The sequence below is a fragment of the Ranitomeya imitator genome, chromosome 4 (assembly GCF_032444005.1).
Source record: "Ranitomeya imitator isolate aRanImi1 chromosome 4, aRanImi1.pri, whole genome shotgun sequence".
In the NCBI taxonomy this organism is placed as follows: Eukaryota; Metazoa; Chordata; class Amphibia; order Anura; family Dendrobatidae; genus Ranitomeya; species Ranitomeya imitator.
This window is the reverse complement of record NC_091285.1, coordinates 1,076,595-1,098,064: the sequence shown is the minus strand read 5'-3', so window position 1 is coordinate 1,098,064 and position 21,470 is coordinate 1,076,595. Positions and strand designations below refer to the sequence as shown.

The following is a 21,470-nucleotide window of genomic DNA, read 5'->3' as shown; positions in this document are numbered from 1 at the left end:
ATTCGTGATATTTGGTGACCGTCACGATGGGAATCGTGACATTGGTGGCAGCGATGTGAATCGTGACAGGGGAATTGGTCTAATCGCTGTATGTGGAGTCAGGACAGAATCTTCCCCGAATATGGAGCAGTTAGTGTTGGCCACATGGGGGTTTTTGCTTCTTAACACATTCGGTTATAGATGTTGATGAGGGCAAGTGCTCCTTACTGGAGTGTGCGTGGGTCAGCTGGTGGTAAACATCTATGGAGAGCTGCCGGTCGGGCGCCAGGGTCAGCTGCTGATAAACATCTATGGAGAGATGCTGGGAAGGCACCAGGGTCAGCTGGTGATAAACGTCTATGGAGAGATGCCGGTCGGGCGCCAGGGTCAGCTGGTGGTAAACATTATGTAGAGATGCCGGTCGGGCGCCAGGGTCAGCTGCTGATAAACATCTATGGAGTGATTGTGGTCGGGCGCCAGGGTCAGCTGCTGGTAAACATCTAGGGAGAGCTGCCGGTCGGGCGCCAGGGTCAGCTGCTGATAAACATCTATGGAGAGATGCTGGGAAGGCACCAGGGTCAGCTGGTGATAAACGTCTATGGAGTGATTGTGGTCGGGCGCCAGGGTCAGCTGCTGGTAACCATCTATGGAGAGATGCCGGTCAGGCGCCAGGGTCAGCTGGTGGTAAACATCTTTGGAGTGATGCCGGTCGAGCGCCAGGATCAGCTGCTGGTAAACATCTAGGGAGAGCTGCCGGTAGGCGCCAGGGTCAGCTGGTGACAAGCAGCAGGCACACATGCCACTTCTTACTTACACTTTATAAGCTGTCGACCCCACTTGTACTGCAGCACTTCCCTGACCAGCACTCCTGTCTATATAGCGACGGACAGGTCTCGCCACGCGCTCCTCACAAGGCGCAGTAGGTGGAGCCTTCTCATCATATGACCGGTGTTACTCACCGCACAGTCTTATCGTCGGCTGCAGAGATGATCTGTCTGTCATCATTGTACCACAATGCCTTCTTGATGGCTGATGTGTGACCCCCGATCTGCTCTGGATCTACAAGAGAGAAGCGTGAAATTCACCAGGAGGCACCACCACTACAGCCGCGCGCAGCAAACCCCCAGCCGAATCACACAAATCTAGTAATGGGCGAACCGCTGGATGTTCGGGTCTGGACAGTTAAAAAAAAAAAAAAATTCAGTTTGAGTACCAGACCAGTGCCCGAACCGTAATCATATGAATGGGGGCCCCGAACATCCAGTGTTTGCCACGCTGTCATGACTGCGTGGCACAATGCTTGGCGGTAAGATCATTGCCACCGGCTGATGTGAGTATTAATCAGCTGGCGCCTGCACTATTAAAAAGAAAAAAAAAAAGTGTGGGATCCTTTGTATTTTTGATAACAAGCCAGGCAAAATTGACAGTTGGGGGCTGCAACCCTCAGCTGTCAGCTTTATCATGGCTGGTTAAAAAAGGATATGGGGTCCCCACCATGGCTATAGCACCCCCCCATGCTAGAAATAGCAGCCCGCAGCCTCCCCAGAAAGCAGCGCTTTGACGGCTCTTCCCACTTTCCCTGGGGCGGAGGCAGGTGGGGTTCAGGTCACCTTTGAATTTAAATAATTTAAATAAATGGAGTGGAGACCCCTCTATTCTTGATAACCAGCTATGATAAGGCTGACAGCTAAAGGTTGCAGCCCACAGCTGTCAGTTTTGCCTGGCTATTTATCAAAAATACAGGGGAAATCATGTAATTTATTTATTTACTTATAGCGCAAGCACCAGCTAATGAATATTCCCATCAGCGGCAGAAGGCGTAGGCTGATGGGAGTAATAGTCCCAGGACCGCTATCAGGGTATTACTGCCCTTACTGCTATATGGGGCACAGTGAGCTGAAGTACAGAGGGGGCACGGTCCAAGTCCGGGTCCCACCTCTTATGCTTCTACTCGCCAGGCTCCATTGTGCAATAAAGTGCAGTGCCCAGAGCACACGTCGGCGATGGGATCTTTCAAGAAACTGCACGGCCGTCTAAGCTGAACAGCTGCGCAGCTCCCTCTGCCTTCTATGGACGTCTGGTCAGGTGACGGCGCGTACGCGATAATCTCTTTGTGTACGTGCTGGCAGGTGCGCCTGTAGGGGCTTGTTAGTGAGGTAAGTTTGGAAAACATTTTTGTTTTTTTCTTTATAAAATGATTAAATGGGTGAGGGGGGAGGAGGAGGGGACTGCACATAATGAAGCGAGGGAGGGGACGTAGTACTGCAAATGATGAAGCGAGGGAGGGGACGGGGACTGCACATGATGAAGCGAGGGAGGGGACAGGGACTGCAAATGATGAAGCGAGGGAGGGGACGGAGAACTGCAAATGATGAAGCGAGGGAGGGGACGGGGACTGCACATGATGAAGCGAGGGAGGGGACAGGGACTGCAAATGATGAAGCGAGGGAGGGGACGGAGAACTGCAAATGATGAAGCGAGGGAGGGGACGGGGACTGCACATGATGAAGCGAGGGAGGGGACGGAGAACTGCACATGATGAAGCGAGGGAGGGGACGGAGAACTGCACATGATGAAGCGAGGGAGGGGACGGGGACTGCAAATGATGAAGCGAGGGAGGGGACGGGGACTGCAAATGATGAAGCGAGGGAGGGGACGGAGAACTGCAAATGATGAAGCGAGGGAGGGGACGGAGAACTGCAAATGATGAAGCGAGGGACGGGACGGGAACTGCACATGATGAAGCGAGGGAGGGGACGGGGACTGCACATGACGAAGCGAGGGAGGGGACGGAGAACTGCAAATGATGAAGCGAGGAAGGGGACGGGGACTGCACATGATGAAGCGAGGGAGGGGACGGAGAACTGCAAATGATGAAGCGAGGGAGGGGACGGAGAACTGCAAATGATGAAGCGAGGGACGGGACGGGAACTGCACATGATGAAGCGAGGGAGGGGACGGAGAACTGCAAATGATGAAGCAAGGGAGGGGACGGAGAACTGCACATGATGAAGCGAGGGAGGGGACGGGGACTGCACATGATGAAGCGAGGGACGGGGACTGCAAATGATGAAGCGATGGAGGGGACGGAGAACTGCAAATGATGAAGCAAGGGAGGGGACGGAGAACTGCAAATGATGAAGCGAGGGAGGGGACGGGGACTGCACATGATGAAGCGAGGGACGGGGACTGCAAATGATGAAGCGATGGAGGGGACGGAGAACTGCAAATGATGAAGCGAGGGAGGGGACGGGGACTGCACATGATGAAGCGAGGGACGGGGACTGCACATGATGAAGCGAGGGGACGGGACGGGGACTGCACATAATGAAGCGAGGGAGGGGACGTAGAACTGCAAATGATGAAGCGAGGGAGGGGACGGGGACTGCACATGATGAAGCGAGGGAGGGGACGGGGACTGCACATGATGAAGCGAGGGAGGGGACGGGGACTGCACATGATGAAGCGAGGGAGGGGACGGAGAACTGCACATGATGAAGCGAGGGAGGGGACTGAGAACTGCACATGATGAAGCGAGGGAGGGGATGGGGACTGCACATGATGAAGCAAGGGAGGGGACGGAGAACTGCACATGATGAAGCGAGGGAGGGGACGGAGAACTGCAAATGATGAAGCGAGGGAGGGGACGGGGACTGCAAATGATAAAGCGAAGGAGGGGACGGAGAACTGCAAATGATGAAGCGAGGGGACGGGACGGGGACTGCACATGATGAAGCGAGGGAGGGGACGGAGAACTGCAAATGATGAAGCGAGGGAGGGGACGGAGAACTGCAAATGATGAAGCGAGGGACGGGACGGGAACTGCACATGATGAAGCGAGGGAGGGGACGGGGGACTGCACTTGATGAACGGAGGGGGGCGGCAGCACATGATGATCGGAGGTGGTATGATGGCACATGATGATCGGAGGTGGTATGATGGCACATGATGATCGAAGGAGGGCTGAAAGTGATGAAGCGAGGGAGGGGGAGACATGGCAAGCATCACCGCTATGGAGGGAGCGATTAGTAAACGATCATAGACCCCAATAATGAATAAGGGACATGGTCATCAGTGTCGCTTGCTCTTTTGGCACCCCCCGTACACTTGAAACATTGGCTTAACCGAGCGTTGAGGAGAGCAAATAACAATGAACTGGAGATGGGGGTGAGGAAATGTATTGAATGTGGGGGAGAGAAGTTGAAAATGAATTACGGGGTGGGGATGGGAGAGAGAAGACATGACAATGAATTGGGGCAGAAGCGGCATGTAACTATAATGAATGGGGAAGCGGGAGGTACATGGTGGGGGCCATTGGGGATGCAGTGACTGGTATTGAATTACGGGAAAGAGTACAGGGGCTAATTAATATATTTATTAGGTGGGGAAAGCAGCTAAAGTGAGGCGCAGTGGTGGGTTATAATTTATATTTGGAATGGTGGGTTGCATAACTAATTGTATATTAATAGTGGGTGCACATACAGTACAGACCAAAAGTTTGGACACAGCTTCTCATTTAAAGATTTTTCTGTATTTTCATGACCATGAAAATTGTACATTCACACTGAAGGCATCAAAACTATGAATTAACACATGTGGAATTATATACTTAACAAAAAAGTGTGAAAAAACTGAAATTATGTCTTATATTCTAGGTTCTTCACAGTAGCCACCTTTTGCTTTGGTGACTGCTTTGCACACTCTTGGCATTCTCTTGATGAGCGTCAAGAGGTAGTCACCGGGAATGGTTTTCACTTCACAGTTGTGCCCTGTCAAGTTTAATAAGTGGAATTCCTTGCCTTATAAATTGGGTTGGGACCATCAGTTGTGTTGAGCAGAAGTCTGGTGGATACACAGCTGATAGTCCTACTGAATAGACTGTTAGAATTTGTATTATGGCAAGAAAAAAGCAGCTAAGTAAAGAAAAACGAGTGGCCATCATTACTTTAAGAAATGAAGGTCAGTCAGTCCGAAAAATTGGGAAAACTTTGAAAGTGTCCCCAAGTGCAGATGTAAAAACCATCAAGCGCTACAAAGAAACTGGCTCACATGAAGACTGCCTCAGGGAAGGAAGACCAAGAGTCACCTCTGCTTCTGAGGATAAGTTTATCCGAGTCACCAGCCTCAGAAATCGCAGGTTAACAGCAGCTCAGATTAGAGACCAGGTCAATGCCACACAGAGTTCTAGCAGCAGACACATCTCTACAATAACTGTTAAGAGGAGACATTGTGCAGCAGGCCTTCATAGTAAAATAGCTGCTAGGAAACCACTGCTAAGGACGGGCAACAAGCAGAAGAGACTTGTTTGGGTTAAAGAACACAAGGAATGGACATTAGACCAGTGGAAATCTGTGCTTTGGTCTGATGAGTCCAAATTTGAGATCTTTGGTTCCAACCACCGTGTCTTTGTGCGACGCAGAAAAGGTGAATGGATGGACTCTACATGCCTGGATCCCACCGTGAAGCATGGAGGAGGAGGTGTGATGGTGTGGGGGGGGGGGGGGGGGGGGGCTTTGCTGGTGACAATGTTGGGGATTTATTCAAAATTGAAGGCATACTGAACCAGCATGGCTACCACAGCATCTTGCAGCGGCATGCTATTCCATCCGGTTTGCGTTTAGTTGGACCATCATTTATTCTTCAACAGGACAATGACCCCAAACACACCTCCAGACTGTGTAAGGGCTATTTGACCAAGAAGGAGAGTGATGGGGTGCTACGCCAGATGACCTGGCCTCCACAGTCACCAGACCTGAACCCAATCGAGATGGTTTGGGGTGAGCTGGACCGCAGAGTGAAGACAAAAGGGCCAACAAGTGCTAAGCATCTCTGGGAACTTCTTCAAGATTGTTGGAAGACCATTCCCGGTGACTACCTCTTGAAGCTCATCAAGAGAATGCCAAGAGTGAGCAAAGCAGTCAAAGCAAAAAGGTGGCTACTTTGAAGAACCTAGAATATAAGACATAATTTCAGTTGTTTCACACTTTTTTTGTTAAGTATATAATTCCACACGTGTTAATTCATAGTTTTGATGCCTTCAGTGTGAATGTACAATTTTCATAGTTTTGAAAATACAAAAAAATATTTTAATGAGGTGTGTCCAAACTTTTGGTCTGTACTGTATGTATTCAGCAGTGTAGTGTAGAAGAAAGGGAAAAAGTGGGGGGTGGGTGTGCTCTGGAAGCAGTGCTCTATGTAACTATGTATTATTTTATGTAGAGACGAGTCCTGGCTGGAAAAAGTGATGGTGGTCTGCGCTGGATGAAGCACTTCAACTACAGACATCACTGGTGAGCCAGTGTGTTACCTGTACACTATACACTATATACAGAGCTCCTGTGTATAATGTCACTGGTGATCACTGTATTAGCTATACACTATATACAGAGCTCCTGTGTATCATGTCACTGGTGATCACTGCATTACATGAATACTATGTACAGAGCTCCTGTGAATAAGGTTACCGGTGATCACTGTATTACATGTATACTATGTACAGAGCTCCTGTGTATAAGGTCACCGGTGATCCCTGAATTACCTGTACATGATATAGAGAGCTCCAGTGTATGACAACACTGGTGATCACTGTATTACCTGTACACCAACACTATATACAGAGCGTCTGTGTAAAATGTAACTGTGATCCATGTATTACTTGTATACTATGTACAGAGCTCCTATGTATAATGTCACTGGTCTTTACTATTAGTCTGGGGTCACACTTGCGAATGTAATGCGAGTCTCTCACATCAATCCCCAGCACAGCCACTGGCACTAGGGACCAGAGCATTCAACTGCATGTACTACTATGCAGTTGAACGCTCCAGTCCTGAGACTTGTGCGAGTTTCTCACATCACACTAGCAAGCGTGACCCCGGCCTTACCTGTACCCTATATACAGAGCTCCTGTGTATAAAGTCACCGGTGATCACTGTATTGTCTGTACACTACAATGACCCAACATCACACTGACCGGAGCACTGCCGCTGAGGCACAACGTCACACTGACCAGACACCACACCACAGGCCGCACCATATAATAACCATACGTACCGGCCTCTGGTTTGCTCAGGTCGTAGATACGCAGAAGCTTGTCTTGGCCTCCTGTCAGCAGGTTATTACTGTCCTGAAAAATGAGGATGATGGGTCACCAGCATGACATCACACAGTGCGACGGACGGGGTACACGGGCTTCCTCAGGACTACCCTTGCCACTTAATTCTTTCTGTACAATGTGGTGAGCTGATCCACCTTTTCTTTAGTGGCCAACGAATGGCTTGTCATCTTCAAGAGTAAGAAACTTCGATCCCGCCACTCCTCCCTCACCGCGAACCGACAGAGGTTCTCTCACCTGCCCCCCACCCATCTGTGGGGTCTCAACCAGCAATGAAGGGGTCACAACCACAGGTAGCACTGCAGCCTTTCCCACCGCCCATCTTGTCCTCTCAATGACCGCCGTCCCTTCATACAGCCGCCCCTCTCTGGCCAACTGCCCCCCTCATCCCCGTTCTCATTCACCCTCAATCCTGACTTGCCCCCCACCTGTCTGCAGTGTCACGCCCAGCAATGAAGGGGTCAGACCCCCAGTGACACTGCAGCCTTTCCGGCCCGCTGCCCCTGTCCTCCTGCACCCTCACCCATTACTTGACCCCCATCTGTCTGCAGCATCACAATCTGATCCTGCCTCATGAGGGTGAAGAGCACATGTTCTCACTAGCTCGTCCTCCTCTGGTCCACAGTCACTTGCACGCTGACCCTTCAAGACTATGCATGCTGGGAGTTGTAGTACAGGAGTTGGAGATCAACAGGCCCTTATGATTTTGGGTGCTGCCCCTCTTGACCATAGAGTGTAGGCGGCCATGTTGGATTTAGAGGCTGCCCTTCCTCCGCCCCTGCACTCACCTGAGTGAAGTCCACGCTCTTCACTATGTGCTTATGCGCCAGTGTGATGAGTTCGTCGCCCGTCACCGCGTCCCACACCTTACTGGAGAGAGAAACATTACGGTCACCGACTGCAGCAACACAGGCTCCACCAAATGCCATTGTTTTCTGTTATCAGCCACTGAGCCGCTACTTACGCTGTGAAGTCGGCCGCCCCCGTGGCGGCTTTGGTTGCATCCTTATTGAGAGTGGCCCCCCACACTGCCCCCTTGTGGCCAAGAAATGTTCCAATCCAGTCACCAGTGTCGCCCTGGCGCAGCATCGGCTTTCCATCTGTGAAGAGGCCGGTACACGGGTGAGAGATGGTGGATGGGCCATTGGCGAGGACGGCAGAAGCTGGGAAAGAAGGGGGATTGGCAGGCCGGAGAGGACGAAGGGAGGTGGCTGCAAAGGACAAGGGGAGAGGACCGTCCGCGAAGGTGATGAGATGGGGGCAGCCGGCTGGAGAGGACGAAGAGAGCGAACTGCGAAGGACAAGGGGAGAGGACCGCGGCCGGCCAGAGAGGACGAAGAGAGCGAACTGCGAAGGACAAGGGGAGAGGACCGCTGCCGGCCGGAGAGAACGAAGAGAGCGAACTGCGAAGGACAAGGGGAGAGGACCGCTCGCGATTGTGATGAGCGGGGGAAGGGCCGGCAGGAGAGGATGGAGAGGGAGCTGCAAAGGACAAGAGGAGAGGACCGTCCGCGATAGTGATGAGATGGGGGCAGCCGACTGGAGAGGACGAAGAGAGGGAGCTGCAAAAGGACAAGGGGAGAGGACCGTCCGCGATGGTGATGAGATGGGGGCAGCCGGCTGGAGAGGACGAAGAGAGCGAACTGCGAAGGACAAGGGGAGAGGACCGCTGCCGGCCGGAGAGAACGAAGAGAGCGAACTGCGAAGGACAAGGGGAGAGGACCGCGGCCGGCCAGAGAGGACGAAGAGAGCGAACTGCGAAGGACAAGGGGAGAGGACCGCTGCCGGCCGGAGAGAACGAAGAGAGCGAACTGCGAAGGACAAGGGGAGAGAGGACCGCTCGCGATTGTGATGAGCGGGGGAAGGGCCGGCAGGAGAGGATGGAGAGGGAGCTGCAAAGGACAAGAGGAGAGGACCGTCCGCGATAGTGATGAGATGGGGGCAGCCGACTGGAGAGGACGAAGAGAGGGAGCTGCAAAAGGACAAGGGGAGAGGACCGTCCGCGATGGTGATGAGATGGGGGCGGCCGGCCAGAGAGGACGAGAGCAGGATGGTGATGAGACAGGTGTCAGATGGAGGGAACATGGGATGGGGGGCTGCAAAGGGCAAGGGGAGGGGAACAGCCAGGATGGTGGTGAGAAGGGGAGGTGACAGGCTGGAGGCCAGGTAAGAAGGGGGGTGGGTTGGAGAGCCTTAGACTAGGCTCCCTCTCCAACTTGCTCTGTAATTCGCTGATATGTGATGCAGTAACGGGTCGTCATGTCAGTAATGACTTCCAGGAAAATGACAGGCACATAGCAATACACAGTTGTGTCACGGTTCATGGGGAGGATACCTTTATCATCCCCCACAACAACCACCAATTTGTCATGAATCAAGGTTGTTTGGTTGCCCCTGGTTCTTTCTGAATGGTATTTATCTATATCCCACTTCCGGTTTGGAACTTGCAGCTCTCTGGCGCCCCCTTGCCCTCAGGTCGGACAGGGTACTGCACCTAGGATAATTAGTCGCCAGAAAGGCTGCCTTAATTAGTATTTGTTTATGAGCACACTGCAGAGAGGGAGATATATCTAATCCCACTCAGGTGGGAACAATAATTATCAACGCCGCCAGTCGCTACAAAGACTCCCACACGCACCAGACAAATCCGCTGCCACCAGCTCCAATTTCTTAATTATTAATGGATCCAGAGCCAACCCAGATTAGTAGCGTAATTGAATTCAGAGGACGTGACAGTACGTTATAGAGCAAGGAGAGATAAGCTAGTAATTTTATATATTTTACTCCAAAAAAGGTAGGCAGTGTTTACAGAAATATAAAAAGATAATATAAAAAGACGACAAGTAGCGTATGTACAGAACAATTACAAATAAAAAAGGATTAAAGCTGAAAAAACACTTACATTTCGGCATGTCATCTTATCTCAGGGCTGACCGTGTGCTGTGGAGGAGGGGACACATCTAGATGCATAGCACACATATTTAAAGCAGCTAGACCCCGGACAAAGACATGTGAAGACTGCTGCTTCACTCACTTATTTCCAATCCTAAAACCAAGGCACTCCCCCCGGGGAAAACCCTGACTGTCACTGGGATTGGGGGCATCCGCTGTCCCTTACCAATGGCTTGGGTTTATATTGATTGGGGTGCCGGGAGCGAGGTGAAGGAAGTGGGGCTGTCTGATAATTTTCCCACTGATGTTTTGTTGGGGACTGATTTGGGGAGGATGGTTGCATACTACGTCCCTGACACCCCTCCCCAATCTGCTAATGAGGGTAACGTTAACCCTGATGATGATGATGATGATGGGAAATCGCATGTGTTACCTGACCATGATGCATCTGATAACCATTTTTTCCCTAGGATTGATGGTGAAAATGTTGTACCTGTGCCAACTGATCCTGATAATGATTTTTCTGTGAAAGTTGATGTGTCCATAGGTACAGGAGTGCTCAGCCACGTCGCTCTGCGGAGTGAAACGGCTGAGGAACCCCTAACAGGGGCAAGTGTCGGTGCTACAGGAAATGGGGAGAAGCATGAGAACCGTGAGAAAGGTGATGCCATGAAAGTGACCAGTACCACAGAGGAAGGTAACTGGCCCATAAGTAGCACTGCCCCTGGAGTGTTGGGGGTGGATGGGGAGGTAGAGCCCATAGCAGCGTCGGCTGATGGGTCTGCAGAAATCCTACGTAGCTGCTGTCACCCGCAGTCAGAGTGCCTGGAACGCAGATACCTGTCTGCCTTCCGGACCCTCCTCAGTCATCATTGTGACTGAACCAGAGGTGGACCCAGAGCAGGTCCCAGAGGGGTCCCGTGGGGAAGGGACCCTGACATCGCTTCTGGCTTCCCCTAGCCAGGAGTTTCAGGCCGCTCTGCACACAGATGCGAGCCTAGAGAGTTTGAGACAACTCGCCGAGATGCAAGTTGACAGAGGATCGCGGTGGACATTGTGGGCCCGCTGGCCGTCCCCAGCAGCTCTGGAAAGCAATACATCCTTACTGTGGTAGACTATGCTACCCGATACCCAGAGGCAGTAGCTCTGTCGTCAACTAGGGCATATAAGGTGGCGGATGCCCTGTTGGCCATCTTTTCACGTGTAGGATTTCCCAGGGAGATGCTTACCGATCAAGGGACCCAATTCATGTCTCGCCTAATGGAGGCTCTCTGTAAGAGAATGCAGGTGAAGCACCTGGTATCGAGTGCGTATCACCCACAGACCAATGGCTTGTGTGAACGCTTCAATGGTACCCTCAAACAGATGCTACGCATGCTGGTTGAGACCCAAGGGCGCGACTGGCAGCGGTACCTCCCACACCTGCTATTCGCTTACCGAGAGGTTCCGCAGGGCTCGACGGGGTTCTCTCCCTTCGAGTTCCTGTATGGCAGGCGAGTCCGGGGACCCCTTTGGTTAGTAAGGGAATCCTGGGAAGAGGAGCCGAACCCCTCTGAAGTGTCCATAGTGGAGTATGTCATGCGCTTCCGTGACAAGATGCAGACCTTGACGTAGTTGGTGCATGACAACATGACACAGGCTCAGGCTGACCAGAAGCACTGGTACGACCAGAACGCCCGGGAGCGGACCTACCACGTGGGTCAAAAGGTGTGGGTGCTGGTCCCCGTACCAAAGGATAAGCTTCAGGCAGCCTGGGAGGGCCCGTACGTCGTCCACCAACAGCTCAACCCAGTCACCTACGTGGTCACACTTGACCACGCTCGGGGTAGGCGAAAGGATTTCACGTCAATATGATGAAGGCTCATCACGAACGTGAACCTTTCGTCCTACCGGTCTGCAGCCTGCCCGAAGACGGGGAGGAAGACCCCCTCCTGGACATGCTGGGCAAGCCAAGGCCGATGGATCCATCGAGGACGTGGAGGTAAGCGCTTCACTAACCAAACCCCAGCGGTCGCAGTTGCGGACCAAGCTGGAACCCTTCCGGGTCGTGTTCTCCAACCGACCTGGAAGGACTTAGCAGCAGGGCTGTGGAGTCGGAGTCGTGGAGTCTGAGTTAGTTTTGGCTGGAGTCGGAGTCTGTAGAAATGTACTGACTCCAGCTTTAAAAAAAAAAAAATGTATTAGTATTTCATAATTGAACTTTCATATGAATTTTATAAATGTTACTCAAATATATATGCTCTATCAAACTATGAACAACAGTGATAAGCAGTTCTGCTGGAGATAGAGACATTTCTTAAAGGGACACTGTCACCTGAATTTGGAGGGAACAATCTTCAGCCATGGAGGCGGGGTTTTTGATTCACCCTTTCCTTAGCCTCTGGCTGTATGCTGGCTGCAATATTGGATTGAAGTTCATTCTCTGTCCTCCGTAGTACACGCCTGCACAAGGCGTGTACTATGGAGGACAAAGAATGAACTTCAATCCAATATTGCAGCCAGCGGGTAAGGGAAGGGTGAATCAAACACCCAAAAACCCCGCCTCCATGGCTGAAGATTGTTCCCTCCAAATTCAGGTGACAGTATCCCTTTAAGGTACCTTCACACTCAGCAACTTTACAACGAGAACGACAACGATCCGTGACGTTGCAGCGTCCTGGATAGCGATCTTGTTGTGTTTGACACGCAGCAGCGATCTGGATCCCGCTGTGATATCGCTGGTCGGAGCTAGAAGTCCGGAACTTTATTTGGTCGTTATGTCGGCGTGGTTCGTCCTGTTTGACAGCAAAAGCAACGACACCAGCAACGTTTTTACATGGAGCGTGAACGATAAGTGAGTCGCCGTTACGTCACTGGATCGCTCCTGCAACGTTCTGGAGCTGCTGTGTTTGACGTCTCTACAGCGACCTAAACAGCGACACTGCAGCGATCGGCTCGTTGTCTATATATCGCTGCAGCATCGCTGAATGTGACAGTACCTTTACTTCTTGTGTGTCACTGTTCTCCACTGCCCTTATCTAATCTTATACTTGGTTAACCTCATGCTGCCCCAACCCCCCTACTTACAATGTATGAAACTGAAAGTGAAAATGTGTTGTAAATTCTTAGTAGTAAAGCTCTTCCTCTAGATTAGATGTTTGGTGTGCGTCTTCCAAGCATCTCACAGCTGCTACTCAGAAGAGGAAGACTGTAAGAAGTATTATCCTTTCAACAAACTTTGCATCAGTTAACTGAGTACATGAGGAATAACAGTATTACCAAGTGGTCTGATTACTTATATGATGGTGAGAAACTGAAAATGTTAATATTTTACAACAGTAAATTTATTGTTACGAATTGGCCATTTATGAAGGAGTCGGAGACGGAGTCGGAACCTGATGAAATCCAGTAGTCGGAGTCGCAACTGTGGCTTACCGACTCACAGCCCTGCTTAGCAGTCCACGAGGTGGACACGGGAATCACGCCCCACTACGGCGAACACCCTATCGAATCTCCCACCAGGTGCAGCAGGTTATGCGCCAGGAGATCAATGAGATGTTACAGCTGGGGGTGATTCGACGGTCAAAGAGCGCGTGGGCCTCACCTGTAGCTCTCGTGCCCAAGAAGGATCGGACCACCCGGTTCTGCGTGGACTACAGGGGGCTCAACGCCATCACAGCCTCTGACTCGCACCCAATGCTGCGCATCGAGGAGCTGCTTGAGAGGTTAGCTGGCGCAAACTACCTGACCATAATGGATCTGAGTCGAGGATACTGGCAGATTTCCCTGAGCCCCAAGGCGCAGAAGTCCGCCTTTATCACACCCTTCGGACTGTACGAGTCCACAGTCTTGCCCTTCAGCATGAAGAATGTCCCTGCCACTTTCCTGCGGGTGGTCAACCTCCTGCTTCAGGGACTGGAGAAGTACGCGGTGGCGTACTTGGATGACATTGCCATCTTCAGTTCCTCCTGGGAGGAACACCTGCAACATCTGGAGGAGGTGCTCAGGCGAATTCACCAAGCAGGACTGACTATCAAGCCGGGAAAGTGCCAGATGGGCATGAGTGAGGTCCACTACTTGGGGCATCGGGTAGGCGGGAACACCCTGAAGCCAGAGCCTGACAAAGTGGGAGTGATCGTGAACTGGCCCACTCCCGTGACCAAGAAACAGGTGATGTCCTTCCTGGGCACTGCAGGTTACTATAGGCGCTTCGTACAGCACTATAGTAGCCTGGCAAAACCCTTGACGGTCCTCACCAGGAAGAAGCTACCCCACATCGTCAACTAGACCGACGGCTGTGAGGGGGCCTTCCAGGCATTGAAAACTGCACGGTACAACGCCCCTGTGTTGAAAGCAGTCAACAGCAGTCGACCGTTCTTGGTGCAGACCGACGCCAGCGAGTTTGGCCTTGGTGCTGTGCTCAGCCAGGTTGACTCGGAGGACTAAGAGGACCGTGTTATACCTGAGCCGGAAACTTCTGCCGAGGGAAGTGGCCTACTCCACCATCGAGAAGGAGTGCCTGGCCATAGTCTGGGCCCTGCAGCGCTTGGAGCCCTGCTTGTACTGTCACACCTTCACTGTGCTGACTGACCACAACCCTCTGCGCTGGCTAAACGCCATGTGCGGAACCAACGGCAGGTTGCTACGCTGGAGCCTTGCCCTTCAGCAGTTTCACTTCTCCATTGATCACAAAACGCGCATGGAGCATGGCAATGCAGATGGTTTTGCCTGAAATGATCTGCCTGAAATGCTTGTACATATTTTCAATTGTCTCTTATTGTAACATCCTTGTAATATTTTTTGATAAACACTGCCTAATCTTCCGGAGTAAAATATATAAATTACTAGTTTCGTTCTTCCTGCTCTAAAACGTACCCCAAGTCTTCTGAAGGGAATTACGCTTAATCGAAGCTGATGGCAGCATACCTTGTTCTGTGCCTCTGGGAGTAGTAGCGACTGCAGCGTTGATAATTATTGTTCCTGCCTGAGTGGAAGTAGTTACATCGCCTCGCTGCAGCGTGCCCAATAGCCAGTACATAGCAGGCAGCCATTCTGGCGACTAATTACCCTAGGTGCAGTACCGCTGTATCTCTATGGACCGGCCGCCATCACATAGGAATACACCGCTGTATCTCTATGGACCGGCCGCCATCACATAGGAATACATCGCTGTATCTCTATGGACCGGCAGCCATCACATAGGAATACACCGCTGTATCTCTATGGACCTGCAGCCATCACATAGGAATACACCGCTGTATCTCTATGGACCGGCAGCCATCACATAGTAATACACCGCTGTATCTCTATGGACCGGCAGCCATCACATAGGAATACACCGCTGTATCTCTATGGACCGGCCGTCATCACATAGGAATACACCGCTGTATCTATGGACCTGCCGCCATCACATAGGAATACACCGCTGTATCTCTATGGACCGGCCGTCATCACATAGGAATACACCGCTGTATCTCTATGGACCGGCCGTCATCACATAGGAATACACCGCTGTATCTATGGACCTGCCGCCATCACATAGGAATACACCGCTGTATCTCTATGGACCGGCAGCCATCACATAGGAATACACCGCTGTATCTCTATGGACCTGCAGCCATCACATAGGAATACACCGCTGTATCTCTATGGACCTGCAGCCATCACATAGGAATACACCGCTGTATCTATGGACCTGCCGCCATCACATAGGAATACACCGCTGTATCTCTATGGACCGGCAGCCATCACATAGGAATACACCGCTGTATCTCTATGGACCGGCAGCCATCACATAGGAATACACCGCTGTATCTCTATGGACCTGCAGCTATCACATAGGAATACACCGCTGTAACTCTATGGACCTGCAGCCATCACATAGGAATACACCGCTGTATCTCTATGGACCGGCCGCCATCACATAGGAATACACCGCTGTATCTCTATGGACCTGCAGCCATCACATAGGAATACACCGCTGTATCTCTATGGACCGGCAGCCATCACATAGTAATACACCGCTGTATCTCTATGGACCGGCAGCCATCACATAGGAATACACCGCTGTATCTCTATGGACCGGCCGTCATCACATAGGAATACACCGCTGTATCTCTATGGACCGGCAGCCATCACATAGGAATACACCGCTGTATCTCTATGGACCGGCAGCCATCACATAGGAATACACCGCTGTATCTCTATGGACCGGCAGCCATCACATAGGAATACACCGCTGTATCTCTATGGACCTGCAGCCATCACATAGGAATACACCGCTGTATCTCTATGGACCTGCAGCCATCACATAGGAATACACCGCTGTATCTATGGACCTGCCGCCATCACATAGGAATACACCGCTGTATCTCTATGGACCGGCAGCCATCACATAGGAATACACCGCTGTATCTCTATGGACCGGCAGCCATCACATAGGAATACACCGCTGTATCTCTATGGACCGGCAGCCATCACATAGGAATACACCGCTGTATCTCTATGGACCTGCCGCCATCACATAGGAATACACCGCTGTATCTCTATGGACCGGCAGCCATCACATAGGAATACACCGCTGTATCTCTATGGACCTGCAGCCATCACATAGGAATACACCGCTGTATCTCTATGGACCTGCAGCCATCACATAGGAATACACCGCTGTATCTCTATGGACCGGCAGCCATCACATAGGAACACACCGCTGTATCTCTATGGACCTGCAGCCATCACATAGGAATACACCGCTGTATCTCTATGGACCTGCAGCCATCACATAGGAATACACCGCTGTATCTCTATGGACCGGAAGCCATCACATAGGAATACACCGCTGTATCTCTATGGACCGGCCGCCATCACATAGGAATACACCGCTGTATCTCTATGGACCTGCAGCCATCACATAGGAATACACCGCTGTATCTCTATGGACCTGCAGCCATCACATAGGAATACACCGCTGTATCTCTATGGACCTGCAGCTATCACATAGGAATACACCGCTGTATCTCTATGGACCGGCAGCCATCACATAGGAATACACCGCTGTATCTCTATGGACCGGCAGCCATCACATAGGAATACACCGCTGTATCTCTATGGACCGGAAGCCATCACATAGGAATACACCGCTGTATCTCTATGGACCGGCCGCCATCACATAGGAATACACCGCTGTATCTCTATGGACCTGCAGCCATCACATAGGAATACACCGCTGTATCTCTATGGACCTGCAGCCATCACATAGGAATACACCGCTGTATCTCTATGGACCTGCAGCTATCACATAGCAATACACCGCTGTATCTCTATGGAGCAGCCGCCATCACATAGGAATACACCGCTGTATCTCTATGGACCTGCAGCTATCACATAGCAATACACCGCTGTATCTCTATGGAGCAGCCGCCATCACATAGGAATACACCGCTGTATCTCTATGGACCTGCAGCCATCACATAGGAATACACCGCTGTATCTCTATGGACCGGCAGCCATCACATAGGAACACACCGCTGTATCTCTATGGACCTGCAGCCATCACATAGGAATACACCGCTGTATCTCTATGGACCTGCAGCCATCACATAGGAATACACCGCTGTATCTCTATGGACCGGCCGCCATCACATAGGAATACACCGCTGTATCTCTATGGACCGGCAGCCATCACATAGGAATACACCGCTGTATCTCTATGGACCGGCCGCCATCACATAGGAATACACCGCTGTATCTCTATGGCGCCTGCGCTCCACCTGCTGTCCGCACTGAGCCGGAGAAGAGCTGCAGGCCCCGCCCCCGAGGAGGAGCCACAGAGGAAGACAGAACAGAGGACATTAGGCGCCGGCGGACGGGAGCGGTGCCGGTCACCGGCCTCTCACCTTTACAGGCGCTGATGAGGAAGTATCCGTAGGGAGTGATGCCGGAGAAGGCCAGGTCCACCACCGGCCGGGTGTGCCCGGAGCAGGTCAGCGGTGTCTGCCGCATCGCCATGGTCGCTCCACACACAACAGCTGCGCACGCGACCGGAAGCGTAAGAAGCGCCGCACCGGAAGCCGCCGCCAGCCATATTGGATGAGAGCGGAAGTGACAGGACTCTGGGGCGTGACGTCACAGAGGCGGGAGGTGTCACCACAATCCCTGCACGCTGAGCTCACAGCGCCACCTACCGGCGCCTCAGCCTCACACATGGCTGACACGTGACCGCATCCAGCTCTGGAGGAAGGAAAGAAAAACCATAAATAAATGACAAATAAATCCGACCTTCATCACCAGCTGCTGTTATAACCTGCCCCCCTCTGTTATAACCTGCCCTCCGCTGTTATAACCTGCCCTCCTCTGTTATAACCTGCCCTCCTCTGTTATAACCTGCCCTCCTCTGTTATAACCTGCCCTCCGCTGTTATAACCTGCCCTCCTCTGTTATAACCTGCCCTCCTCTGTTATAACCTGCCCTCCTCTGTTATAACCTGCCCTCCTCTGTTATAACCTGCCCTCCGCTGTTATAACCTGCCCCCCTCTGTTATAACCTGCCCTCCTCTGTTATAACCTGCCCTCCGCTGTTATAACCTGCCCCCCTCTGTTATAACCTGCCCTCCTCTGTTATAACCTGCCCTCCTCTGTTATAACCTGCCCTCCTCTGTTATAACCTGCCCCCCTCTGTTATAACCTGCCCTCCTCTGTTATAACCTGCCCTCCTCTGTTATAACCTGCCCTCCTCTGTTATAACCTGCCCCCCTCTGTTATAACCTGCCCCCCTCTGTTATAACCTGCCCTCCGCTGTTATAACCTGCCTCCTCTGTTATAACCTGCCCTCCTCTGTTATAACCTGCCCTCCTCTGTTATAACCTGCCCTCCTCTGTTATAACCTGCCCCCCTCTGTTATAACCTGCCCCCCTCTGTTATAACCTGCCCTCCGCTGTTATAACCTGCCTCCTCTGTTATAACCTGCCCCCCTCTGTTATAACCTGCCCTCCGCTGTTATAACCTGCCTCCTCTGTTATAACCTGCCCCCTTCTGTTATAACCTGCCCCCCTCTGTTATAACCTGCCCCCCTCTGTTATAACCTGCCCTCCGCTGTTATAACCTGCCTCCTCTGTTATAACCTGCCCCCTTCTGTTATAACCTGCCCTCCTCTGTTATAACCTGCCCTCCTCTGTTATAACCTGCCCCCCTCTGTTATAACCTGCCCTCCTCTGTTATAACCTGCCCTCCTCTGTTATAACCTGCCCTCCTCTGTTATAACCTGCCCCCCTCTGTTATAACCTGCCCTCCTCTGTTATAACCTGCCCTCCTCTGTTATAACCTGCCCTCCTCTGTTATAACCTGCCCCCCTCTGTTATAACCTGCCCCCCTCTGTTATAACCTGCCCTCCGCTGTTATAACCTGCCTCCTCTGTTATAACCTGCCCTCCTCTGTTATAACCTGCCCTCCTCTGTTATAACCTGCCCTCCTCTGTTATAACCTGCCCCCCTCTGTTATAACCTGCCCCCCTCTGTTATAACCTGCCCTCCGCTGTTATAACCTGCCTCCTCTGTTATAACCTGCCCCCCTCTGTTATAACCTGCCCTCCGCTGTTATAACCTGCCTCCTCTGTTATAACCTGCCCCCTTCTGTTATAACCTGCCCCCCTCTGTTATAACCTGCCCCCCTCTGTTATAACCTGCCCTCCGCTGTTATAACCTGCCTCCTCTGTTATAACCTGCCCTCCTCTGTTATAACCTGCCCTCCTCTGTTATAACCTGCCCCCCTCTGTTATAACCTGCCCCCCTCTGTTATAACCTGCCCCCCTCTGTTATAACCTGCCCCCCTCTGTTATAACCTGCCCCCCTCTGTTATAACCTGCCCCCCTCTGTTATGACCTGCCCTCCGCTGTTATGACCTGCCCCCCTCTGTTATAACCTGCCCCCCTCTGTTATAACCTGCCCCCCTCTGTTATAACCTGCCCCCCTCTGTTATAACCTGCCCCCCTCTGTTATGACCTGCCCTCCGCTGTTATAACCTGCCTCCTCTGTTATAACCTGCCCTCCTCTGTTATAACCTGCCCCCCTCTGTTATAACCTGCCTCCTCTGTTATAACCTGCCCTCCTCTATTATAACCTGCCCTCCTCTGTTATAACCTGCCCCCCTCTGTTATAACCTGCCCTCCGCTGTTATGACCTGCCCCCCTCTGTTATAACCTGCCCCCCTCTGTTATAACCTGCCCCCCTCTGTTATAACCTGCCCCCCTCTGTTATAACCTGCCCCCCTCTGTTATAACCTGCCCCCCTCTGTTATAACCTGCCCTCCTCTGTTATAACCTGCCCCCCTCTGTTATGACCTGCCCTCCGCTGTTATAACCTGCCTCCTCTGTTATAACCTGCCCTCCTCTGTTATAACCTGCCCCCCTCTGTTATAACCTGCCCTCCTCTGTTATAACCTGCCCCCCTCTGTTATAACCTGCCCCCCTCTGTTATAACCTGCCTCCTCTGTTATAACCTGCCCTCCTCTATTATAACCTGCCCCCCTCTGTTATAACCCGCCCTCCTCTGTTATAACCCGCCCCCCTCTGTTATAACCCGCCCCCCTCTGTTATAACCTGCCCCCTCTGTTATAACCTGCCCTCCTCTGTTATAACCTGCCCCCCTCTGTTATAACCTGCCCTCCTCTGTTATAACCTGCCCCCCTCTGTTATAACCTGCCCTCCTCTGTTATAACCTGCCCCCCTCTGTTATGACCTGCCCTCCGCTGTTATGACCTGCCCCCCTCTGTTATAACCTGCCCCCCTCTTTTATAACCTGCCCCCCTCTGTTATAACCTGCCCCCCTCTGTTATAACCTGCCCTCCTCTGTTATAACCTGCCCTCCGCTGTTATAACCTGCCCTCCTCTGTTATAACGTGCCCTCCTCTGTTATAACCTGCCTCCTCTGTTATAACCTGCCCTCCTCTATTATAACCTGCCCTCCGCTGTTATAACCTGCCCTCCTCTGTTATAACCTGCCTCCTCTGTTATAACCTGCCCTCCTCTGTTATAACCTGCCCTCCTCTGTTATAACCTGCCCTCCGCTGTTATAACCTGCCCTCCGCTGTTATAACCTGCCCCCCTCTGTTATAACCTGCCTCCTCTGTTATAACCTGCCCTCCTCTGTTATAACCTGCCTCCTCTGTTATAACCTGCCCTCCTCTATTATAACCTGCCCTCCGCTGTTATAACCTGCCCTCCTCTGTTATAACCTGCCTCCTCTGTTATAACCTGCCCTCCTCTGTTATAACCTGCCCTCCTCTGTTATAACCTGCCCTCCTCTGTTATAACCTGCCCTCCGCTGTTATAACCTGCCCTCCGCTGTTATAACCTGCCCTCCTCTGTTATAACCTGCCTCCTCTGTTATAACCTGCCCTCCTCTGTTATAACCTGCCCCCCTCTGTTATAACCTGCCCCCCTCTGTTATAACCTGCCCTCCTCTGTTATAACCTGCCCTCCTCTGTTATAACCTGCCCCCCTCTGTTATAACCTG

General features: G+C 51.8%; 1 protein-coding gene across 1 annotated transcript in view; it reads right to left on the bottom strand.

Annotated features, from left to right (window-relative positions):
• STRAP (serine/threonine kinase receptor associated protein) overlaps window positions 1-18,055 on the bottom strand; it is a 56,144-nt gene extending 38,089 nt beyond the window's left edge. Inside the window, exons 1-5 of the mRNA XM_069762747.1 lie at window positions 17,860-18,055; window positions 8,058-8,193; window positions 7,882-7,963; window positions 7,033-7,105; window positions 939-1,038 (exon numbers count right to left, since the gene is read on the bottom strand). Coding sequence (XP_069618848.1) covers window positions 939-1,038; window positions 7,033-7,105; window positions 7,882-7,963; window positions 8,058-8,193; window positions 17,860-17,971 — 503 coding nt within the window. The 5' untranslated portion in view covers window positions 17,972-18,055. The remainder of the gene's footprint in view (window positions 1-938; window positions 1,039-7,032; window positions 7,106-7,881; window positions 7,964-8,057; window positions 8,194-17,859) is intronic.
• Window positions 18,056-21,470: the final 3,415 nt, after the last annotated feature.